At 44.4% G+C, this 26,042-nt stretch overlaps 1 protein-coding gene across 1 annotated transcript in view; it reads left to right on the top strand.

Moving 5' to 3' along the window:
• The first annotated feature begins 15,781 nt into the window (after window positions 1-15,781).
• SLC35F3 (solute carrier family 35 member F3) overlaps window positions 15,782-26,042 on the top strand; it is a 96,414-nt gene continuing 86,153 nt past the window's right edge. The window contains exon 1 of the mRNA XM_074990157.1: window positions 15,782-15,914. Within this exon, the coding sequence (XP_074846258.1) occupies window positions 15,839-15,914 (76 nt within the window). The 5' untranslated portion in view covers window positions 15,782-15,838. The remainder of the gene's footprint in view (window positions 15,915-26,042) is intronic.

Below are 26,042 nucleotides of genomic sequence, written 5' to 3'. Positions count from 1 at the left end.
TGGGCTGCCCAGTTGGGCAGTGGGGCTGGCCTGGCCCTCAGAAGGTGCAGCTATAGGGACAGAAGGGGGGATGGTGAGTCCTTCCCGACCCCCCACGAGCAGCAGCCCTCCCCCAATCTGTGGGGTGGAGCTGTTCTGGGTGCTGCCGCATGGGGACCTTGTGGTATCACAGGGACCAGGCCGACCACTGAGCCTACCCCCACCTGGGCCAGGGGTGTGTCCCCGCATAGGTGGCAGGTGAGCCAGGCATAGCCAGGCCCTTCCAGGGGCCCCCACATTCACATGGCCATCAACACTGCCTGCTGCAGCTGGTGCTGCTTGTCAGCTCTGAGCATGCTGCAGTCCTGGGTGGTGCGTCCAGGGTTGGGTCGTTGAATGTGTAGCTGGCCCATTCCCAGCCGCTGGGTCGCTGGAGCTTGTGTGGTCTCCCTGGCACTCCTTTGGGGGAGTGGTGATCTGCAGTTAATACAGTAATGGGACAGTCCATATTCATGGAAATACACTTAAAATATGAAAATGTGGGTGTGGTGGGCAGGTGAAAGTTCCATAGACTCCTTAAGGACTTTGTTATGATGCATTAAACATAGTAGTATTCATAAAACAGACTGATATAAAATCCATATGAATGGGTTTATCATTACTGTTTCTTTTTAATGGAATGATACATGCAACACATTCTTTCATTATAATCTGTATTTCTCTCTGCATGCTGCCTGAAGTGATTTCCAATATCTTGTTTTGCTTATTCATTTAGGATGGGATTTTTAAAAAGGGCACAGGTGATTTAGGACCACAAGCCCCATGGACAGAGTGCTTCCAAGAAGCTTAGGCACTTTAGAAAAATCCTACCTTTTGCATCTTAAAATGTAAAAAATCTAACTAAAAAAAACACCTGAAAGTTAAAGTCATTTAGCTGTTTACATAATTAGTTGTTTGGTGCCACCCTTACAATCAGCTATTCAGATTTCAGAAGTGCCAAGTAATTTGACTTTGGTTTTCACTGAATCCAAGATCTGAGTATTGAAGAGATATACAGGGGTTGTGGGAAGAAGCATTTGTGTTGTAATAAATAAATGTGGAAATACACCTATAGAGGTGGAAGGGAACTTGAGAGGTCATTGAATCCACTCCCTGCATGACTGATCACCATCCCTGACCATTTTTTTTTTTCAATTATTTGTCCCAGATCTCTAAATGGCCCCCTCAAGGGCTGAGCTCACACCCTTGGGTTTAGCAGGCCAATGCTCAGACCACTGAGCTACCCTGCTTCCCCTCAGAAATAAATGTATACATATTTCATAGAACTGGAAGGGACCTCAAGAGGTCATCAAGTCCAGTCCCCTGCCCTCTTGGCAGGACCAAGCACCATCCCTGACAGATTTTTTCTATGTGCTTACTTAAGTTCAACTGTTAAATCCAGGCAACATGCCAATATTCGTGAATCTGATGAAGTTAGTCTCACAGACTCTGTAGTTATGAAGGCCATCTAAGTACCTGGATAGCTAGAACTCAACCCATTTCAGAGACATTGCATGTCATTTCTAGCACATTTTGTCCAAAAGGGTCACAAAAAGCTTCACAAACTATATGCTTTCTTCCAGCATTTGCCTCTTGGCATGGAGTACAATCATAGGGCAAACAGGGTAACAAATAGATATTTTGGTGGTGAAGACAGTACAAAAAATTCTTAAATTGGTACATCAACTTACAGTCTCACTTAAATCAACCATATATTTTAGGGAGTTTATCTGTTTGATCAAGAACTCCTCCTCAATGGTAAGAGTTAGGACCATCCAATTCCCCTTATAACTGAGAGCAAGGTAAGTGTATGTGCCAGGCAAATGGGTTGTGTCTGGAATGGGACTGTGTGTCATAAAACTAAATAGAAAAGAGACAGAATCACCAAATCAAAGTACAATCCACAAAATTGACATAAGCAAGCGAATGTTGGAAGAGGCTCAACTGAATCAGAAAAATAGGATGAACCTGGAATAGGACTGCTTCTCAATAAATGTTACCAAAAAGAGATAAATCAGAGAAATGTAGAGTAGAGCTCTGTTTTGGCACAGCTAAACCAATGTGTCAGGTTTGAAAACTAGAAACAAATGTTAATGGAAGCCAAATTGACTACATCTCCTTTTTGTTAAGACATAGAAAATAATAAAAGTTTATAGGGATGAAGAAAAAAATGCAATGAATGGAATTCCCATTTTAAAAATTTACTTAAAAATTAAATTTTAACAAACCCTTTTTAAAAGCAATCAGAAATAAAAATTAACTTAATAAAAATAATACTGTATTTTTGAAAAATACTATCATTTAAATAAAGTATATACATTTTAAATAAAGTATATATATTTTCTTCTTTTTAAAAAAAAAAACTTAATTGAGTTAAGGATCCAAGCAATGCCAGTGCTAATACACTCGTGTAATATATACCACTATCAACATCCTGTGTGAATTGGGCTTGAGCCATCATCTCTATATTTAGGATAGCAACTCTTACATCTTTAGATTAGATTAACCAAACAACTGTGGACTACATGAAGTTTAAGAATCCTTTGTGGACACTATCCTGGATTGAACACCATTACACCAGTCCCAGAAAATGCAGTTTGCATCAACAAATGTCATCTGGATAGTATGTCAGGTGCTCACTTTGTTTTCCAAGTTGTAGCAGGGATCTACAGTAAATTCAGTATGCTTCACTGTCTGCTGCCTCTTGTGAGTCAAGATCATGTTGGTTTCAATATGTTTGACAACAATGCACAGAAATCCTGTGCAATATAGTTTGTTGAGTTTCTGGCAGTTTGTTTTATATAGCAGTTGTATAAATGTTTGCTATTGCTGAATGTTGGAAGCTGCACGATATAGAATTCCCTGTCAGTTTAAAACAACTCTCTTTACCCCTGTATGATTAGAAAAATGTTGTCAGAAATTTAGTCACTAAAGGATTTTAGTTTCAACTATACATACATGGAATGACCATTGAAGTTATAGCTTTCTTTATGCATCCAAAATAATCTAGAAAAGGCATGGGATAACTTATCCCCCTGCCCTCCCATTTGAAGTCAGTCTCCTAGAAAATTTCATGAAATTTAGAAAGGGCTTGTCTTTATCTGCATATAATCCTGTATCCATCTTCCTAAGTGTTTCTAGATTTCCCTTCATTCTGCTAAGTGCAGCATTGCAATTGACAGCATTGAGCATAGCCTAAATGGCAGTATTCTTGTGATCTGCCTTATTTAATAGATGCACATATGCATATTGGTTTTCTCCATCTTCCCTTCCCATATAATATCCACAGAGGTAGACGTAGAAAGATGACAATGCTGGAGAAAGGCCGTAGCAGCCACCTACATTCAAATCAGGACCTAGGTGGAATAGTTATACATTCACTGTGCTTTCTGAAAGAGCCATCATCCATAACTCCAATATGAGGAGAGCGTGAACTCTGCTTGCCTGCGGCTCACTTTCTTAGCACTCTAACCATAGACAAAACTATCTTGTCTCACACGTTAGAAATGCCAGGATCTGAGCCAGGTTTAAGTCAATGCTGTTTACTAAAGAGCAGTGTATTCTCGATTAATTACTACCTGGAAATTCTTAAAAGTTATTTGCATTGTTTGTACATTGTTAACCCAAATACAACATATGTGTGTGATGTTTATTACTACAGGCAGCTCAGGGTATGGGAAAAAATTGAATTTGATGTTATACTGCTGAGTATCATTTTGTGTAAGCCTATTACAGGCTTCTGTATTGTACAATTAATTAACAACCCAGATCCATTCCCCACAAGCATTAACTAAATTCACAAACGCAAGTATAGAAGCTGAGGGATTAGTGATACGGAACAGAAGTCTTGGTAAATGGCTATCTCATTATGGTATGTGTGGAATACGTCAAAATGTACCACGGTTCTCTTGGGATCACATCTCACTCTTTGCGCTAATGCTATGATCCTCCCCAGGTACTGAGGGAAGCAGAGTCATATTTGGTGCCACAAAATAAACTTTTCTATAGCAAAGAAATTTCCAAATATTTCAGTGAAAGATCATTTGTAGAGTAGGTTGACTCACAGTCTGTGGGCACACCAAAAATCTGTGTACCCTAGTATTTTAAAAGTAAAATCACATACATTAACAAAATGGAAAACATTGTCACAATAGCTAATAAATATTGGATGGGAAAAGCCTATCATATGTGCTCCTTCCTGCCGCATATGGAAACAGAAAAATAGCCAGGACCACACATACCACTGCATTTTTGTCAGATTAAAACAAATCTCTGGCATTTGCAGGAATATATGGATTACAATGCTCTAAATCATGGGCTGGCAACCCCCGGCGCACATGTCAATCTTGGCATTCAAGCCAATTTTCAGTGGCACGTGGGGGAGCTCAGCCCCACCCACTTCTTCCATGCACAGTCCTGGGCTTGGGGCCAAATCCACATCTGCAGGGCACCAGCTGGGGCCTGAGCCCCCACTGGTCCCTCTGGAGTACAGGAGAGGGGCCAGAGTCTCCGACATGGGGCCCCCACCATGGTGCAGGGCTGGGGCTCAAGCACCCGCTGGACCCTCTGCAGTATGGGTTGGGGCCAGAGCAAGCACCTGTCGCAGAGTCCCCTCTGCAGCGCGGGACAGGGGCTGCAGCCAGAGCCCCCAGCAGCCGCTCTGCAGTATGGGGCTGGGGCCAGAGTCCCTGCCATGGACCCCCCCTCTGTAGCATGGTGCTGGACCTGAGCCAGAGCCCCGCCAGCCCCTCTGAAGTAGGGGCTTGGAGCCAGAGTCCCTGCTGCGCAGTCCCCACTGCAGTGCTGGGGAGGGAGTCATGTCTCAGCACTGCACCTGGAGAGGTAAGGACAAGTCTCTATGAACTGGAGAGGTGAGACTCAAGGGGCAGTCAGGATGGCTCCTGTGCCAGAAAGGCCCTCAGGTCCTGCCAGCAGGTGAGCGGGGTGTGACTAACGTCTGCTGCCAGCTGGCAGGTGCTTGGTTCACTGGATGACATACACCTATAGGTTTCAGTCTAGCTCCCTGCAGACAGAGCCCCATGGTGACCACAGCCAGGCTCGAGGGAGGCAAGTCCTGGTGACAGCCCCTCCAGCTCACCTTCTCGCCCTACCAAGGCCTCCGTGGCTATGAGCCTGAGGCCCATAGCCCTGTGTCACCGTGGCAGCGTGCCCTGTCAATCATGCACATCAGCACCCTGCAGACAACTCACCAGAGCTCATCCCAGGTCTCACCTCTGACTGGGACAGGGGAGCAGCATTCATGCTCTCTCTGGAGAAAGCAGAGGCAGCCTATGTTAGCCAGTGGCTGCAGCGGGAGGTTAATGCAATTTTAACAACTTCCAAGGGAGGTGGATTAACTTCTCAGAGGAGTCAGTGAGAGATGTACTTGCAGAGGCAGGACAGGAGAACAGAGAAACGTTGCCAAACACGATAAAGTAGAAGAAATGGCTGGTACTGCTGCATCAGTGATTTTATGTTTGAGTATGGGTGTGGATGGCAGGCAAGAGGATAGGACAGATGTTATTTAAGGAAAATCTAATATGCTGGAAAATGTGTACCCTGCAGTGTCCAAGGTAGAAAATAGCACTCTGCTTCATGCTCTCACACTACAGCCTTTCCCCATGTGCCTCACAGCCTCCTGACCCCCTCGTGCAGCATCCATAACCTTTAACCAGCAGAAGGAGACAAGATCAAACTCACAGGCTTGTCACTGATGGCCTTTATTTAATTATTGATGAAGCCATTCTAAGTAGGACTATTAGTGACTTTAAAAAGTACCACCAGCAGTGGGACTACACAGAGAGGTCAAAAGGTCAAATTTTGGCACTCCACCTCAGAAAGGTTGCTGACCCCTGCCCTAAATGTTAGCAAAACTCAAATAATTATAGAATCATAGAACACTAGGACTGGAAGGGACCTCGAGAGGCCATCGAGTCCAGCCCCCTGCCCAATGGCAGGACCAAGTACTGTCTAAACCATCCCTGACAGACATCTATCTAACCTGTTCTTAAATATCTCCAGCGATGGAGATTCCACAACCTCCCTTGGCAATTTATTCCACTGTTTGACCACCCTGACAGTTAGGAACTTTTTCCTAATGTCCAACCTAAACCTCCCTTGCTGTAGTTTAAGCCCGTTGCCTCTTGTTCTATCCTCAGAGGCCAAGAACAACAAGTTTTCTCCCTCCTCCTTATGACACCCTTTTAGATACCTGACAACTGCTATCATGTCTCCCCTCAGTCTTCTCTTTTCCAAACTGAATAAGCCCAGTTCTTTCAGCCTTTCTTCATAGGTCACATTCTCTAGACCTTTAATCATTCTTGTTGCTCTTTTCTGGACCCTCTCTAATTTTTCCACATCTTTTTTGAACTGCGGTGCCCAGAACTGGACACAATACTTCAGCTGAGGCCTACCCAGGGCAGAGTAAAGCGGAAGAATGACTTTGCGTGTATTGTTCACAACACACCTGTTAATGCATCCCAGAATCATGTTTGCTTTTTTTGCAACAGCTCATATTTAGCTTATGGTCCACTATAACCCCTAGATCCCTAGATGTTTTATATATTATTCAAACATTCTGCACCTTTTTACAAAGGAGACTTTGCTTTTGGCATGTGGGCTGTCCTTTGCTCCACCTAACCTCACTCCGGCATAAAGGCCTGGCCAGTGCATAGCAATACCACTGTGCTCTATTGGATGAAAAGCAAGAAATGCTCATGAGTGTGATTGTTGATCTTTAATTCCTACAACTGATGAAGGATGAAGAGAACAACTTCAGCACAAGAACAAATGGTATAAACTGGTCCAGAACAAATCCTGGCTGGAAATCAGCAGGTTTCTAATCATCAGAGGGCTGAGTTTCTGGAACAACCTCCCAATAGAAGTTGTGGGGGCAAACAATTTAGTTTCAAGAGACAGATGGACAAATTTATGAATGAAATTGTATAAGGGGATTGCATATGATGGCAGGAGACAAAGGTCAACAGCCTTTGGGCTCACTTTTGGTTTGTGTCATATATTCCTAAAGCTCATCCCTCAGCATTTCAAACAGCAGATATCTGCCTTCTCCCAAATTTATTCTGTAAGGGGTTTTTAGCTTCTTCCCCTGAAGCACCCAGAATGACGATGGCTGAAGAAGTGACTTTGGATGCAGAGGGCCAGGGATCTGAGGGGGATGAAGCATTCTTTCTCTGACAGGAGCTTGTCTGGCCAGTTCTATCTGTTTGCCATGTGTACAGTTGTGAAGAAGCTTTCTGCCAGTTCTGATTGGCAGTGATTCTGAGGAAGTTGTCACCCTCTTCTGCAGCACCTTCACTATCTTCTGCCTTAATTATCCAGGTATATCTCACTTAAGTAATTTCTCCGGCTCTACTGCACCTTGGTCCATCCTATTACATGCCTGTGCCACTTTACGGTCTAGTTTCCTGTGGGCTGTAATACTTTTGTCTTATTTTATTTATTTTGTTTTGTATGGGCGTGCTGATATCGGTGCTGTGTGCTAAACAGAAGGTCAGATTAGATAATCTGGTGGTCCCTTCTGGCCTTGAATTCTAACTCTAAAAGCCTACCATATTACATACCATATTATGGCAGCTACTTTAGAATCTCGTTTAATTCAAATAGGGCAAAGCTATGTGTTTTGAACACTAGTTTGTAGTTTCTAATCCTGTCCCTGAATCTCTGTAGTTGAGTTAATGCCTGCATGTTTGCAGTATGCAAGAGCATCATTCAAAAGATACTCATTTCCCCTAAGCAATAATGATTTTGTGGATGAACCTAATAGCAAGGTTGTAGTACTTTCCATTGCTGCAGTTTGGGCTAGCTTCTATTTATAACAGCATCTTCCTGCTCTCACATAACAGCTATGTGCTACTTGCACAAATACCGTGTCAGGGATGCTGCCCCACTCCACACTTCAAGTGCAGAAAGTGGGGCCCTGCAGAGACTTAAAAACACCTTGCCTATATACAGGCTTTCCTGTAAAACTTCCCAGGGTCACAGATTCCATGCAGGATGTCTTCCTGGGGAGGTACCCCAAGCTCTTAACCCTCCTTCAGGAGAGAGCGTGCGCACGCGCGCACACACACACGCACACACACACACAAAAAACTAATTCAGTAGCTGTTTCAGTTTAAGGCATGCATGTATAAAGACCCTTCTTATGACACAGGCTCAGATCAATTGCTTAAAAACAGTGATTTATTCACAAAACAAGAGAAAAGAAAATCCTGGGTTGCACAAAGAGAAAAAATATTTCCCTGCGATTCAGCTTAAAAATTACAGGGGGTGTGGGAAATTCTCAAGTCAAACAATAACACAAAAACAAATACAGAACAGCCAGTCCAACCAAATTTAAAATAAGCATAACCTGACCATGTATAACTTTACATTTCGCTTTTACTTACACCTCTATGGCTGATGTTGTGATGGTCAGGATATTTCTGATTTTTCATTCCAATTGTTTGGGAGACATCTTCTTCTCTGTCTTCCTCTCTGCCATCTGCAGAGAAAAAACCCCAAAAGCTGCGAATGTTCTCAGTTTAAACAAAGCTATTTCACTCCCATTGGCTCACCTGGGATTCAGGTTACCTCAGGAAGACTAACCCTTCCCCTGCACTCATACATGACATGCTGTATTTACCCTGTGCTTGGGATGGGGGAAGAAGAGGTTGCATGACATATCACAATCATCTGCTAAAAAGTACTGAGATGCAAAAGGCTGGTCCACATAAGATGATACACCTTCCCTCTATATCCACTTCACTTTACCCTTCCTACAGGCCCTCTGGGACCCATCAGCCATGACATTTCTGCATCTACTAAAATGAACAGCAGTGTAGTAGATTATCTCTTCAACAATGCATTCTGTTTCAAAGGCATTTGAAATTTAAAAATACCGGAGAAAAAGTGGATTGTTTATGTTAAGTACTTGTTTCTGAAACATCGTTATTTTCTTCTCAGTCGCATCATCTGGGAAGTTATTATAAGGATCCTTATAATGTACTGTAAGTGTTGGCAGTTATTTGAGATGGATCTTAAGATGTACATTAATGCAAGGCCTTTGCGATCATTTATACTCATTGCACTTGAGGTAATGGGTAATTTCACTGCAGTCTGTGATGGGTTGGAATGTCTGTAAAGGATGTGGGGCTGATCTGTAATCATTTATGAATTCTGTATGTAACCCTGTTATTGAGAGGATTACTGCAGCTACATTGGGTTGTTGGAATACTTATTGAAGGCATATATTGATTTAGTTAAAAAAGAGGACAGTTAGTGAAATAGAAAAAAGGAAAAAAACATGTCTAGATGAGTCACCTCTTAGTAAACACAGCAAAAGGTCATTAAGAAACAATTGTGAGTTATTAAAATATTCCTTCCTTGGCTCCAACCACAATTACGTAACTGTTTTACCAAGGCCAGGAACAGAATTCAAAATAACTTAAAATGGTTAATTGACTTGTTAGAGAGAAGGGGAGGCAGCTGTCATAAGCTGATTGAGGACCACACTGACTCGGGGCTAGTCTACACCAGGGAAATAAGACGATTTCAGATACGCAATCCTAGCTACAGCAATTGCGGAGCTAGAATCGACTTATCGGAAATCAATTTACCTGATTGCCTTAACTAAAGATTTCTCCCATCGACCTCTCTCCCACCACGCAATAGTGTAGAGTGCAGGGGTGTACTGCCAACCCCAGAGAGATCGATTTTTCGCATCTTTACCCTACATGCAAAATTGAACTCCAGAAGATCTACTTTGACCGGGTCAGTCTTCCCGGACATATAGACATGCCCTCAGAGACAGGCACTGTGAACGTGGACAGCAAGTCATATGGGCCCATGGTGCCTCGGCACCAGGAATATTTCTGACCTGGGAGTCCTGCTCCAGCAAAGTGGGGAGCTGAAGACTCAGCCCTGCCTTCCACCCCTGGACACTGTCCCTCCCACCTGTGTGTCCCCCAGCTCTGCGGCTGTCTCCGGGCAATTCAAAACAGCCTGAGGTCACTGCCGCCACCATTGGCAGCACAGTGGTGACAGCAGGGACCCTGGGGTGTTCTGAGCTGGCAGGCGGAGCTGGGGGACGTGGGTGGGAGAGGGAGTGTGCAGGGGAGGGAGGCAGGGCTGGGTCTCCAGCTCCACACTTTGCTGCACAGCTGCCAGCCTACCCATGTGGTCCAGGGCAAGGTGGGGGGTGTCTGCACGTCCCCTCCCCAAGTGACCCTGCATTCAGTGGGAGCTGCTTGGGTGTTCACTGCGGGTAGCAGTGCACCAAGACCCTGAACCTCCCCTGCTGAGGAGCCACTTTCAGAGGTGGTGCCCCACAAAAGCACTGCACCCCCTCCTGTTCTCCACCCCTTCCCAGAGCCTGCATCCAAACTCCTGTCCCACATCTCCCAGACCCCTCTCATCACAAGCCCTTCAGCCCCCAAGCTCCCTTGCAGAGCCTGTATCCAGCACCCAGAATCCATCCCAGAGCCTGTAAACAGCCTGCTCACCACACCCACATTTTCATATTTATAAGCATATTTCCGTGAATATGGACTATCCCGTTACTGTATTAGCTACATATCACTACTCCCCCAAAGGCGGATGGGCACGGACTGTAGCCAGCTGACCTGCTTATAAATCATGGCAGGTCCACAAGGGGAGAGGGCCAAGGGACCTAGTCTAAGAGTGGGAGAAATCATAGGATTTCACAGAGACAACGGCTTCAGGGATCTGTATTGCATTTATGAATGTTTTGAATCCAGTGTAAGTCAGAACAGACCAAATGGTTTGTGTAAAATGAGTTGATGGTTTCTGTGCATGCCTCTTGCCTGCCCGCCTTCTAAAAAGTACCTTCACAGTTACCTTAGTGCTAGTGGTCAGTCTTGTTGACAGACTCAGCAGAAAGGTCATTTACCGAATAAGTTTGTAGGTGAGCCTTCCTTTTCACCCAAAGTGAGGTTTCTTTGGCCTAATTAGGTCTGAAGTGCTTTGACAGAGCAATGTAGTGAAACACACATCACTGTGGCCTGTGTTTTGTATAATGGTAGTGCTCCTGTTTTCTAATCCAGCACCTTTACATGAACACTAACTTTACTTTAAAAAAAAATCAAAATAGCTGGTGGTAAGGTATTTTCCCATTTGCAAGTTGAACTAAAACGTAGATGTTGCCTTTCTAAACCATAAAAGAAAACCTAAAAATGGAGCTTATATAGTCTTAAGTTAAAGGTCTAAGTTAAAGGTTTTGTTGGTGTGACAAAAGGAGGGCGAGGCAATCAGGGGTATTTGAAATGTAGCCATTCTGACACCGGGAAAATGGGTGACTGTCTCTGAGTTTGTTTGAGAGAGAATTGTGATTTTAAAGAGAATTGAAAGCCAAGTGCACTACTCTGCTGATCTTCCTTTACTGCTCTCAAAAGCCATAACCTTTAAAGCTAATTGAAAAAAACTCACAAGCAAAATATCCCCACCAGGGCTTTACACCCATGTAGATGAACTGTTCTATTAACAGCATACCATTCCAGTGGTGAGAGAATCAGAAAATCACTAGGGATAGGAATTATTAATCAAACTCTTCCAAATTCAGACAGGGTAGCAAAGAATTGGAACCAGATTTCATTCAGCTTCCATGACTTCCTTCATCCTATATCCAGCTCTATAGATGCAAGTGAAATGATAGAAGACATATAATTAACACAGTGCTTGATGGATGTTGGGAAGGCAAAGATACGAAAGGCATTGTAATTATAGCAAGGCAAATGTTGCCAAATAAAACTTACGGAGTATAAAACTTCTTTGCATTGACTAGACTCACACTTCTTTTGCATTAGATTCCTCTGAATATGGAAGACTTGCAAACTGTTTTACTGGTGAGTTTTCATTAACAAAGCGCATTTTGAGTGAATTTTGTAGCATATTTGCTGAACAAATTTCATATTCTAAATTACTAGCATTTGAACAGAAAATCTGCTTTCAACAGGTAGGATTATCGAGTCAGGAAAAAACCTGGATAAATACACACAGACAGAAAGCTCGAATTTTAAATAAAACTGCTCACAAACAAGCTATAGACGGTGAGTTATCTGAAAAGATTATTGAACAAATAACTTCATATAAACTTGAGGAAACTAATCTGTTCAAAGACCGTATTTACCCTTCTCACAGAGATGTGAAAATTAATTTATGTTTTGTAAAGTGTCTTGAGATCCTCAAATAAATTTACTGTAGAGGAGCAAAATATTCCTACTGAGAGCCCCCTGCGAGGTCAGAATTGTCTTTTTGGATGCAATTTCTTTCAGTGCACAGAAGCTAACCAGGTTACAGGTAAGCCTGCTTTATTGTAAAAAATGGATCCATGGTTCTCAACATTCTTTAAAACAGTTCTATGTATTTGTGAGCTGTAAGCTCACAGAAAACTGATCAGAAAGTGTTGTCTGATCCAAACAGTAATGACTGAAGTATGAAAGCAAAGCTTTTGCATTTGGACCATATTAAACTGTTTTATCTCAGAGCTCAGCAGCCCAGTGCTCTCCAGAACAACCACTCTGAAAAGCAGCCTAACATTTTCTTTGATAAAGGTCATCCCAGTGGCCCATTCTGCAGAGACATAGGACATACAAACCAAAATCCTTATGATTTATTAATCTATAGCCCATCAGATGAGATATTTCCAAAATAACTCTCTCTGGCTGTGGCCTGCAGAGACTATTGACCTCTGAATATAACAGAACATGGAGTATTTGACTTGTGTGCAGGAATACAGGGTATTTTTCCAACATTTGCAAACACAACTGAGCCACAAACATTACACTGACTGAAGTGTTGATGTGAACAACACTATGTCAACAGGAGACACTTAGTTTGAGCATTGGCCTTATAAACCCAAAATTGTGAGCTCAATCCTTGAGGGGGCAATTTAGGGATCTGGGGAAAATAAATCTTAAAAAAAATCTGTCAGGTCCTCCTGTGAGTGAAGGGGATTGGATCCCTTCCAGCTTGGTGAGATCAGTACATCTCTCCCACCAGCATATCTACCACTGTTTGTGAGGGGTGGGTTAATTATGTCAGTAGGAGAAAGAGTGGCGACATAGGAGATTTTACATCAGTGCAGTCTACCAGTGCCATTTTAAGCTCTCTAGTGATAGACATGGCCTAGGTCCGGTCAGACTATCTCAGAAAGGATCTAGCAGGCGTAAAACAGTGCAGAGAAGAGCGATCAATGTTCTCAGCAATAAGGGGAACACTTCCACATAAGAAGTGAGTAAAAATATCAGGCCTGTTTAGACTTGAGGAGTTTTAAGACTTGAGGAGATGGGAATAATATTGGTGAATAAAATAAATAGCAGTTAAGAGAAGGTAAATAAGGTGCTTCTAATTACTCTTTCTCACAGAACAAGGAAAAAGACAATGAATTTGAAAAGCAACAAATTAAAAACTGATTAAAGTAGCTTTTTAACATGATCCATAATTAGTCTGTTGAACTTACTATCACTAGAGATCACTGAAGCCAAGAGTTTAGAAAGATCAAAAAAGATTAGATATGTATTTGCACTTTTATTTATTGGTACTACCATAGTACCTAGGAGCCACACTCATAGGCATCCTATTGTGCGCAAACAAAGACAACAAGAAGTCCTGTGGCACCTTATAGACTAACAGATATTTTGGAGCATAAGTTTTCATGGGCAAAGACCCGCTTCATCACTCATGCATCTGACAGAGTGGCTCTTTGGCCCATGAAAGCTTATGCTCCAAAATATCTGTTAGTCTATAAGGTGCCACAGGACTTCTTGTTGTTTTTGAAGACACAGACTAACATGGCTACCTCTCTAGTACAAACAAATAAACCAAAAGCCAAAAATGATATCAGCTCTTGTGCTCCAGGACAAAAGCTAGTCACCTCAGCTGCCTGGCCGTATTATTGCAAAGTTGTTATCAATTTTATCCGTTTCAGTATTTATATCTCTGTTTTACGCTTCTTTATGAAGCACCTGGAGTTGCTCACTGTCAGAGACAGGGTGTCGGACCCCGGAGCCCGTGAACAACTGGTTTGATCTAGCACAGTGACTATGAACAGTGTTAGCTTCTCAATCCAGAAGCCTGAAGTCCTCTAACTACAGAATAAATACAGCACAGGCAGTGCAAGCTTTCCCATGCTGCCCTGCCAACGTGCCTCAACTCTGACTAGGAGGCTCCACCTCTAGGGCTGAGAGTACTTTGTTCTCCATGGCTACATCTACAATAGCGAGTTTTTTTGAAAAAGCTGGGGCTCTTTTGAAAAATCCTGCTGAGTGTCTATACACAAAATGCACTCTTTTGCTATTAAATTGGAAGAATACAGCACTTTTTCCGGAGGCCCTCTTCCTCTCTCAGATGAGGAAGAGCACCTTTTCCCAAAAAATTTTGGAAAAAAAGTTTGTAGACGCCCCGGGGGGCCCTTTTTTCAAAAGAGCAGTCCTTAGGGCACTGTATTTTTCAATCCCTGGCCCATTCTTTCAAACGAGCAAAGGCTGTGTGGACACCCTCTATCGAAAGAGCAGATAGATTTTTTCCATCCACTTTTGTATGTGTGGACGTGCTCTTTCGAAAGAAGTTTTTTTCAGAAGAGATCTTCCAGAAGAGCTTCTTTCAAAGGATCACTGTAGTGTATACATAGCCCATGACTTTTCAGTTGTGGGACCCACAAGTTTCAGCAGTGTTTCTCCAGTCTCACTTCTTCTCTAGGGTGACCAGTAAGCAAAACTAAAAAAATCCATACAGGGAATAGGGAATAATAGGTAAGGCAAAGACTATCCCTATAAAATCAGGACAATTGGTCCCCATATTTCTCTCAGGCAGCAGGTGGCCTTACATTCTTTCCCCTTTGGCACTGAGAATGATGGGCTGGAAAAACTGAGTGGAGGGCACGTGAGGGGAAGTCTATTCCAGGAAGTATATGACTTAAATGCAGGGCCCCATCTCAGTGAGACCCCCTACAATAATTTCCCCTAAGACTGCTCTGGAAATGAGCCCATTCCCAGAAGCATGATGGTTGGTATCAGCTCTGCAGTCATTCCAACGTTATAGCTGCTAAAAAGAAATAAAAGAGCCAGCAAGACCGTTTTGGCACTAAAATGGCTGGCAGTAAGTGCAGAGCCATGGTGCCCTGGGATGGACATGGAGAGGCTCCCCTGGGGGGTGCTAGCCTTCGGCCCAGGGGAGGGAAGCTTGCAAGGGCCACTATCCATTTAGTCCACCTGGAGTCAGTTGCACCTGTTCTGCAGGCACTGCGGAGCGTCGGCGTAACAGGTGCCGGTGGGTGCAGCGTCGTGTTTCTCGTCCCGGGTGTCCCCCTCACCTCGCGTGTGCCTCCTTCCTGCCTGGCTCCTGCAGGTGTGTGCCTGCGGCTGCCTCGCCGTGCATTGGCCTGGCACGTTCCCGTCAGCTCCCCCGCTCCAAGGGTGCCGGAATCACTTGCCCCTCCATGCAGCGGCCCGGGGGACTCCCTAGCTCTGGGCGTGCGCCCCCCTCCGAGGTGCCCCGGGAGAGCCGGCCAGCCCCGCGCCTCAGGCGGGCGAGCTCCCTGCAGGTCGGCGGGCCGGTCCGCACAGCAGCGGGACCGCAAGGTGAGTGAGCGCGCCGGGGCAGCGCCCTTCTCCTCCCCACCCCCCCGGGCGGGAGGCGTCTGCATGTGACGTGTGTTGGCAGCGAGCCTCCGGAGAGCGGGGCGAGGGCGGCAGAGGCGAGCCTGCGGCACGGGCGGGCAGGGGCAGGGGCAGGGGGAGCCGAGGGCGCTGCCGCAGCCGGCGCCAGGATGTAGCGAGCGGGCGGCGACCCGGCAGACGGGCTCACCATGAAGAAACACTCGGCCCGGGTGGCCCCGCTCAGCGCCTGCAACAGCCCGGTGCTCACCCTCACCAAGGTGGAAGGTAAACTGGGGGCTGACGGCGGGCGGGTGGCGCCGCCGCGGCTGGGCTGAGCCAGACCCACCCGGCCGCTGCAGGATCCCCGGGTGGGGGCTGCGGCGGGGAGGAGGGGCCGGGCTGGTGCAGAGGAGCGGGGAACGGGCTGGGCTGGGCTGAGCTGGGCTGGGCCGGGCCGGGCCGGGCCGGGCTGACCCGTCCCGTCCCGCTGGGAGCCGGCGCCCGGGGGAGGAGGGCTTCGCCACTGCGGGCAGCGCGGTCCAGGGTGCTGAAAGGCAGCCCCCTGCTGCGGGAGCGCGCGTGGCCCTGCCCGCGGGCCCAAGTTCGCGCCAAGTTCTCCCGGCGGGCGGGGCTGCGCGGGGAGAGGGTGTCGCGCGCCTCGCCGGGGGGCCGGGGCGGAGGCTGCTTTGCCTGGCAGACCCTGTGCGTTTGCCGCTCATGCCCCCGGGGCCCTGGCACGTCCTCCTCGCGCTCGCCCGGTGCCTCTTCAGCCTCGGCGAGCGGGCAGCAGCCGCTGCTTTCAGCTGCGCTGGCGCTGGGAGCCAAAGCCGACCACAGTCCCGCATTGGTCAGTGAGGCCCACCGGCCACACCACCACCATCGCAGGGGCTGGAAGTAGGGGTGCGGGTGGTGCTTCTGCAGGGGTTCCGTATAAAATGCAGCGCGCCCCTGAGCGGGAGCCCAGCGGTACCTACCAGCTCCCCTTGCGTTAGTGTGTTATGTGCGGCACATCCATACGAAGTGAGCTGATAGATGTGGGTACGGATACGCTCCCCCTCAGGGGTTTGCTCTCTTTGGAAGGTCGGGCATGGTAATCCTGGCTTCTGCACCCCCGCCTTGAAGTGGTTTCCATCAGCTCCCAGGCTGACAGCTTGCTTCAGGGGCTCTCAGCACCCCCACTGTAAAATTGCTCCTCTTCCCTGATGGTCACCCCGCTCACTGGCTGCATTTGTCCTGCAACACGGAGGCAGGGCAGGGCTCTTATCCCATTGGACAGATGGGGAGAAAGACTAAGGGACTTTACACAAGGTCACATAGAAAGTCACTGGCAGAGCCAGGATATAAACCCTAGTCCCAGGCTCACACCCTAACCACTAGCCCTTCCACTTAGATGCTAATTGGTCAGAGTCGGTCAACCCTGGTGACAGGTGAATGAAACAGTAGTATTGGAGGTTGTTCAGGCTGAGCTTTGTAGGGGTTTCAGATGAGCTGACAGAGATGGGTATGCTTTATTGCCCTTCAAAAAGAAGCACATTGGCTCCACTGGAACAAGGGCCCCCCCAGGGTGCTGTGGCATCCCTGGCTTAAAGTGGTTTCCCTCCTATGCAGAGTTTACAACTTGATTCAAAGGCTCAGCACCCAGCTATACAAATTGTTCAATGCCTGTTAGCATCACTGACTGGCTCTGAGGTTAGCTGAAGTGCAGAGAGGTATCATGAGCTCATTTGCAGCCAGGAGAGGGGAATCTGCAGACATGCAGATACCAGGCTATGGGTGTTCTGGTCTAGAGTGAAGCAGCAGATGCAGAAGAAAGCAACCAGGGAACCCTAAATAGGTTATGCTCCAGGTGAAATGAGTCTAGAGTGTAGCATGGCATGTGGGAGGGGTAGTAATGAGGTGCCATGATCTGGAATGCAGCCAGAATCAGAGAAATGGGATCTTGTAGGCCAGGGTCTGGAGCACAGGGAGGAAGCTGAATGACGGAGGAGTGCGGATGATGTGGGGAAAGAGAATGAGAGATGAAGGTGGCAGGAAAGGCAAAGGGTCTAGGGAGAAAAAGGATCCTAGAGGGAACAAGTCAGTCATTGCAAGAAAGGACTCTGAAGAAGGAGTAACAGAGAGGTAGCTGTGTTAGTGCATAATCCAACAAAACAAAGCAGCAGAAACCTAGCGCTTTAAAGACTAACAAAATGATTTATTTGGTGATGAGCTTTTGCGGGACAGACCCACTTCATCAGATCCAGGGGGTCTGTCCCACAAAAGCTCATCACCAAATAAATCATTTTGTTAAAGTGCTACCTTTCTGCTGCTTTGTTTTATGAAGAAGGAGAAATTGGCTTTGGAAAGAAATATAGGCAATATGGCACAGGGAGGGAAAGAAGAAAGAGGGACTGGGAGAGAAGAGGGGTAAGAAGGTCCATCAGGACAAAAAGTGGGGAGAGAGAAAGGTAATAGGGACTGAGATTTCAGGAGAAGGAGGAAAAAAACATAGGGTTCCTGGGAGGAGAAATCAAAATTTGAGCGGGAGGGGTATCAGTAAAGTGGGGAGGAACAGCAGAAAAGCAAGAGAATAAGGGAAAAAGAGAGGAGAGAAAATGGTAGAAACAGAGATGAAGAGAAAAAGCAGAAGAAATGGCCTGAGAGAACAGTGGAAGGCAAAAAAATCAAGACAAGAAAAAACATTAAGGTTAGCTATTCTATTTATTTAGAATACATGTTGCTCTATTTCTCAGGCAGAAATCCTCCTGGGGCCAGTGTGTGGCCAATCTCCTGGCCACTTCTAGGTAGAAGAGTTTTTAGGCTGATTGCTCTTTCCTTGTGATATAAATTCAATCCATTCAAGCCTGTCCCTGTCAGCTCTGTGTACCAGCTTTCAGATACCAAATCACCAGCTGCTAAGAACTTATCTGACCTAGTTAGCTTTTTACAGCTTTCATTCCTATGTGCCTGATTCAGCTTCAACGAAATGGGAAAAATTAAAAAAATTTAAATGATTCTGGATATGGTCCAGAGATTTCTGGAAACAGCTGGAGTTTCCCTTGCCATTTAGTGTATATCTTTTTCATGAAATAGATCAACTCTGTATGAATAACAAGCAGTCCTGTGACACCTTAGAGGCTGTCAAATAAATTTGTTAGTACTTTAGAGGATTGCTTATTATTTGTGAAGTTACGCACTAACATGGCTTCCCCTCTGCAACACTGTATGAGACTTTCTCTTCCCAAATTAATCAACAGGGCAATTCTTGGGAGGAATATAAATAACACAGAGTCTCTTTTCTTGCAAACTGGGGGCTTACGGTGCTCATTAAAAAGACAGGACATAAAGTATATTTCAGTCAAGTTTTTAAACTCAGCCCTGCTGCTGCAGCTTGCAAAGGTGTGCTATAGCTATACCATCGTTTTGATAGCTGCTTGCCCTTTAGCCCAGGCTGAGAGCCCTGAAGTTTGACAAGCTGCATAGTGGACTCAAGGCTGATTCTGAAATAGCAACATGCAAAAAAAAGTGTGTCCCTGCTTCAGCTAGCAGGAGTGATTACCCTTTCCTGGCCCAGCACCAAAGCTACCTGGAGGAATTGGAACTGTTGGAGCCTGAGGGAATGTGCCTCTCTCTCTCAGCCAAGAGGGGCCTTTCATTGATATGCATTACTTAATACCTTTCAGCATTTCCTTCCTCTCTGTCTGGACAGTTGCTACTTTGCTTTAAAAGGGAAATCAGGACTTTATGCTCTTGCAGAAGCATGACTGCCATTTCAAATTATCCCAGAGATTGAATCATCACTGACATGTGAAAAACAAACACATCATATACATAGGGGCAGTAACCATACCCCTTATCCTGGGTCTGATGCTGCACCTGTTCATCTTTTGTGGAGCTCTTACCAAACAGAAACTCACTGTCCATTGCTTACGTTTGACCATCTTTCTGTTGTTTTAATAGGCAATTTCTGTAATGTAGCAGTCATCTTAAAACTATGCTTTATCTCTCTAGCTGATAGGTTAGTTTCACCTTCACTGATGCACAGAGGTGATTTTTTTTCTAACTACATTTATTATAATCATTCAGAATTTTACATTCTTCTTTGACTTTTGCTGGAAACTTAGCTGAAGCTATGGAAATGCAACTAGTGATGTTCAGAAGCTGCGCACATCGTAAGTTAAATCTCTCTTCTATAAATTTTTGCATATGCCTATCTCCCTTTAGGTAAATTAGTGCCAATTCTGTCCTGTGCAAATCTGAAATAGTTTCATTGGCACCACTGGAATCACTCAGGATTTCTAGAGGTATAACTGAGGCCAGAATTTGACCTTAAATGTGTTGAACATTTTTCAACTTAATTTAATTCACCAAAAATGCAAAAACATGGTTATCACTGTAATAATAAAACAAAGCAGCAGAAATATAGCACTTTAAAGACTAACAAAATGATTTATTCAGTGATGAGCTTTTGTGGGACAGACCCACTTCTTCAGATCAATTTCATTTCCAATGCAGACTGACATACACAAGTACAGAGGACCAAAAAGAAGAAAATTGGCATAAAAACTGACAGATCAAAAAGGATAGAAGGAAGGGGGTGAGAGTTGGGGGGGATGTTAATTGTCTTATCTGAGATAATTATGAGCATCAAGGGAAGGGAAGCAGTCCTTGTAATGCGTGAGGTAGTTGATGTCCGTGTTCATACCACGTGTTCATGTGTCAAATTTGAATATGTACTCTAACTCAGAAATCTCACCCTCTAATCTGTTGTTAAATTCCCTGTGTTGCAGGACACAAATTCTCAGGTCTTTAACAGAATGGCGCACTCCACTGAAGTGTTCACTGACAGGCTTATATGTATTGAGTTTCTTAACGTCTGCTCTGTGTCCAGACATCAAGAAACTCAATACACATAAGCCTGTCAGTGAACACTTCAGTGGAGTGGGCCATTCTATTAAAGACCTGAGAATTTGTGTCCTGCAACACAGAGAATTTAACAACAGATTAGAGGGTGAGATTTCTGAGTTAGAGTACATATTCAAATTTGACACATTAACATGTGGTATGAACACGGACCTCAGCCACCTCACTCATTACAATGACTGCTTCCTTCCTGTGATGCTTGTAATTATCTCAGACAGGACAATTAACATCCCCCCACCTCTCACCCCGCTTCCTTCTATCCTATTTGTTTTGTCAGTTTTCATGGCAATTTTTTTTCTTTTTGGTCCTCTGTACTTGTGTATGTCAGTCTGTATTGGAAATGAAATTGATCTGAAGAAGTAGGTCTGTCCCATGAAAGCTCATCACCTAATAAATCATTTTGTTAATTTTCAAAGTGCTGCATTTCTGCTGCTTTGTTTTGTTGGAGTACAAAGTAACATGGCTATCGCTGTTACTGTAATAATAACATTGTCATGCCATCTCCTATTTAAAGATTTCAAAGTACCTTAAAACCAATGATCCTTGAGGTAGGTGTAGCTTATTCCCATTTTGCAGAGAGAGCAACCAAACCACTGCAAAATTAAAACCAACTTGCCTAAATTCACAACAGCATGTCTGTCACAAGACTAAAACCTAAATCTCCCAGTTCCCCATCCTTCCTCTTGAAAGGATGCTCTGGGATACAACATAAATCTTTTCACTCTTAGTGTGTACGGGTCAAGCCCTAACTTAGTCAATGGCTTGATTTTCATAATAATCTTCCTTCATCAAGGGAGTTACCTCAGCTGTCGCACAAATATACTTGAGGCTGAATACTGTAGAAGGAATGGCAATGCTCTACAGGACTGATATAAACCTCTAACAAAGGTTCTCCCAGACTTGCATTGACTTTATTGGGCTCTGGATCAGGCACCCTAAGAAATCAGCCACATAGTTAATATTCCTTACAAGCTTTCAGACATCAGCCGTGTGATGTCAGGGATGTGAAAAAGAGATAAATGAATGGTGCTCACTTTAAACACTCTTCCTATGCTCCTATGCTTTAGAAAGCATAGCAACAGATGGGTCAACAGTAGATACCTCTGGTTCTGAATATTTGTCAAGGCCTTTGCTTTCAGAATTGAGAATATATCTTGTATGGAGAAGCCAGCCCTGAAGTCTACATGCATCCATAATTTACACTGACTTCACAAGGAATGCATGATTGGGCCTACAGTGAGTAACTTTCAAAATGTCCGTTTTAGTTCACGCCATATTTTTGCTCAGAAGAAGGCTCCCTTTTGAAGCTTCAGTTGATTTTCTGATGTGATATTTGTAATCAGACCCAAAACTGCCAAACTCATAGCTCGCATCACTGACAGAGGGCAACAACTTTCAGTACCTGGGACTGGATTCAAACTAGTAACCTCATAGTGAAACTTGGTGGGTAGAGAGCATGAAGCTACCAATTCCCCCCAGTGACCCCTCTTAATATCCCAATATCTTTGGACAGGTGATTCAAACCTTTTGAAGGGGAGTGATTGGTTTCTTTGCTACACAACACTTTCATAGTCCTTAAACAGGTCCAAAACAAACCTCTTTCTAGTTACTATATGCTCACTTCCTGGATATTTGGTTTTGAACACATTTTACTGGTTTTTATAACTGTATCCTACCTCAGTTAAGAGAATACACCCTAAGTTTTGGGCCTAGTGAGGACCAATTACATGTAATGTGTCTGCCATGTATGTACAATATAAATGGGATTATGCTGTGGCGTACAGATACACAGAAATCTCTCACTACATGATTGAATAATGCTGAAGCAGAAACCTTATTGCATTGTGAAGCTGAAGGATAAGAGTTATTGAATAATATTGAATATTTTTTCATGCATTGTCACTTTTAAAGACAAATGCATGTATGAATACATAAGAACAAAAGCTGTTGTTAATTTAGATTACACATTGAACTTCCCTAGTCTGGCACTCTGTCATCTGGCCACACCCGTAGTCTGGCATGATTTTACTTATCTGGATGACCACTCGTCATGGGTGTGGCCAACTTTTCTGTGGTCCCATAAAGTTTGTTTACAGCCACCAGCCTCAGCCACAAGAAAACCTCTGCATACTCATTCAGCTCTATTTGAGAACCACAGTTCTAGCTATCCTGAATGGATTCAAGTGTTCACTCACAAAAACAGTCTAGAAAAAAGATTGCTAGTCAACTGATTTAATTGTAAAATGTCTTCAACTAGAACTCTGAACAAGGCAAGGAAAACCAAAAGTTCAATCCACAACATCTACTATTGATGCTTCCTGTTCACATTGTATCAGTTTTCTGGAGAAACAGATGCTGTTTCCCTACCTTTCAGCCCTAAGGATCTTAAAAATAGTATTTTAAGCGGGATTCCTCATGGTAATGAGGAATGTAGTTCTGACCCCTACACCCCCTTTTAGAGGCAGCACCCCCTCCTGCAACCCTGCTACAGCTCTGATCTTCCTCCCAGAGCCAACACCACAGACTTCCTCCTGCACCCTAAGCTCCAGCACTGACCCTCCTCTTGCACCCTAAACCCCTCACAAACCCCAATTCCCTTCCTCAGCTCAGTAAAAGTGAGTGAGGGTAGGAGAGAGCAAGCAACAGAAAGAGGGAGAGAATGGGGTGAACAGGGCAGGGCTTTGGGAAAGGGTGAGGCCTCGGGAGAGAGGCAGGGTAGACCTTGGTTTGCCCATAAATTCCAGAAGTGATCTTGGACATAAAAAGGTTGGGGACCACTGGTGTAGAACAATATACCTAAGCAGCTCTCTTCACTCAGTTGAAGGACTGGTCGAGGAGCTGCTCTGAAACCTGTAGCCCAGAATCCAACCTCCTCCTTAAATTCTTAAGTGGCAGATCACATTCTGGGTAGTATCACACATGAAGCAGACATCCTACAGATTACAGAGCAGATGCTTTCCAAGATCAGCATTAGCTTCTGCTGGCAAAGTGATAAAGACAGTGAGAAGGATGTGGCATTGATCACTGTACCCCAGCCTGCTCACAGCCTCCTCCACCACAGGGTCATTTCACCAGTCAGCATTACTCCCAAAGTGTGTGGCCCTATCCAGAATATGGATCTTGCTAGAGTAGCCAGGGATGTGTTGATTCATTGCATCCTTCTTTACTAGGTTCTTGAGTAGCTCGCAGTAGAACTTAAATCTATTGTGCCCTGACATAACCCCATGAAGGGTGATACTGAAATCCTTACCTGTCCCTCATGAGAAACAAATTCCTCCACTGTGCCCAGTATTCCTTTTCTGATACAATGAGATACAGTTTGTACCCTCTTGGAGCCATGTGGGTAAATCTGACCCAGTATCCCTAATTCTGGACTACTAAATAAAAATAAACTGCAAAGAGAAATTTCTGAGCTGCAGTTCATTTGCAAATTTGACTCCATCAACCAAGGATCGAACAGAGACTGGGAGTGGTTGGCCCATTACAAAAGCAGTTTCTCGGCTCTTGATGTTCACACCTCCACATTAGCAACTGACAGTGGGCCACATCCTCCCCGATCGAACTGACTTGATTTCTCCTCTCTTGATGTTCACTACTCCACATTAACTGCCGATAATGGGCTACATCCACCCTGACTGAACAGACTTGTCAGCTCTGGCCCTCCCCTTTCCTGAGTCTCCCTCTTTAAGTCCTTCTCTGAAACCTCCCCATTCGTGCATCTGACGAAGCAGGTCTTTGCCCATGAAAGCTTATGCTCCAAAATAACGGTTACGCTATAAAGTGCCACAAGACTTCTTGTTGTTAGTGAATGTTGTTGGCCAGGTACTCAACATATTCAACAAATAAATTAATAGATTCCCAGGCCAAGAGGGACCACTGTGATCAGCTCATTTAACCTGCTGCATATCACAGGCTATAGAACTTTCCAGAAATCATTCCTAGAGCACATCTTTCTAAAAACATCCTGTCTTGATTAAATGTTTGCCAGTGATGGTGAATACACCTTGACATTTGGTAAATTGTTCCAATGGATAGTTACCCTTATTGTTAAAGTATTTATTTCCAGTCTAAATTTGTCTAGTTTACAGCCATTGAATCACATTATACCCTTCTCTGTTAGAGACTAGGAACCCCATAATTCATGTTTGTTCTCTGTGTAGATACTTACAAAATGTTATTGTCACCCTTAATCTTCTCTTTGTTAATCTAAATAGATTGACATCCTTGAGTCATCCTTCTTTTCTAAGCCTTCAGTCTTTCTTGATGGTCTTCTCTGCATCCTCTTCAAGACATCAACATCCTTCTTGACTTGTGAACACCAGAAATGGGCACAGGATTCCAGCAGTAGTCACACAGATGATAAATACAAAAGTAGAATAACCTCCCTATTCCATATTCCCTTGCTTATTAATCCCAGATTGCATTTTGGATACAGCGTTGCACTGAGAGATCCCATTCAGCTGATTATCCAGCACAACCCCATGAATCATCACATATGAGGTTGTAATAACTAATGTGTCTGGGCCGGATATTCACCCACAAGAAACATAAAAGCTGTACAGGCCAAATCGAGTATCATTTAAAAATACCAGTGTCTGCCTTTTCCAGAGTTTCTTCAGTTTCCATAAAGCAACTTTCAACAAAGAAGGGAATGTCTTTTGCACCAAAAACACATGATTTTGACCTCCACAATTCTTTGAACCAAATGAGGAACAGTGAGATATAATTGCATCAGTGAAGGCCATTCCTTTTTTAAGATCTAAAAAAGTCTCGCACTCATTCTCTCTCCATTTCCTTTTCCTGAAAGGACAGCAAAAGAGTAGAAAGGCAGTCATGTAGCACTTTAAAGACTAACAAAATAAATTATTAGGTGATGAGCTTTCCTGGTGCAGACCTGCTTCTAACTGGAGATAAACTCTAAAGCTAGGATCCCTGCAGATAAGTTGTGCTCTTTGGTGTGCAGCGTGACTTCCTGTCAAGCCAAGTCTAGCGTCAGGATTCCTGGTGTGACTGCCTGAGCAGGGCTTCTTTTCAGCTCTTTTGGCACAGCAGCTGCCTACAGATCACACACAACAAGTTGAGTTCCTAGCTTCTACATCGCCAGGGACTTTCACATTCACACACTGAGTCCAGCCAACACAGTCTCTGCTAATTTGTCACGTCTACTCAAGTGTCTGGCCACTAGCTGACAAAAAAACAGCTGCTCCAAGTGGCTTGTTCTGAATCCTAGCAGATACGCAAAGTATTGTGGGCAGTCTTAGTGTGCCTTCAGACCTTTATTTTCTTAACTAGCAACAGTCACATGAGGTCAAAATTCATATATGAGACGCTATTGGGCTTTAGGAACAAAAGTAGATACTCTCTAAATAAACTGAAACATCCATAGCAAAAATTTCTGTCTCAACTTTAATAAAGCAGACAGGCATTTTAGAAATGTCTAAGACAGATACAGTAGACAAAACTCTTCAAAAATGTCTGTGTCCTTGATTATTTCTGTAATCAGCATGCCTA

The sequence above is a fragment of the Carettochelys insculpta genome, chromosome 3 (genome assembly GCF_033958435.1).
Source record: "Carettochelys insculpta isolate YL-2023 chromosome 3, ASM3395843v1, whole genome shotgun sequence".
NCBI lineage: Eukaryota > Metazoa > Chordata > Testudines > Carettochelyidae > Carettochelys > Carettochelys insculpta.
The sequence above is the reverse complement of the archived record's forward strand: the minus strand, read 5'-3'. Positions and strand labels throughout refer to the sequence as shown.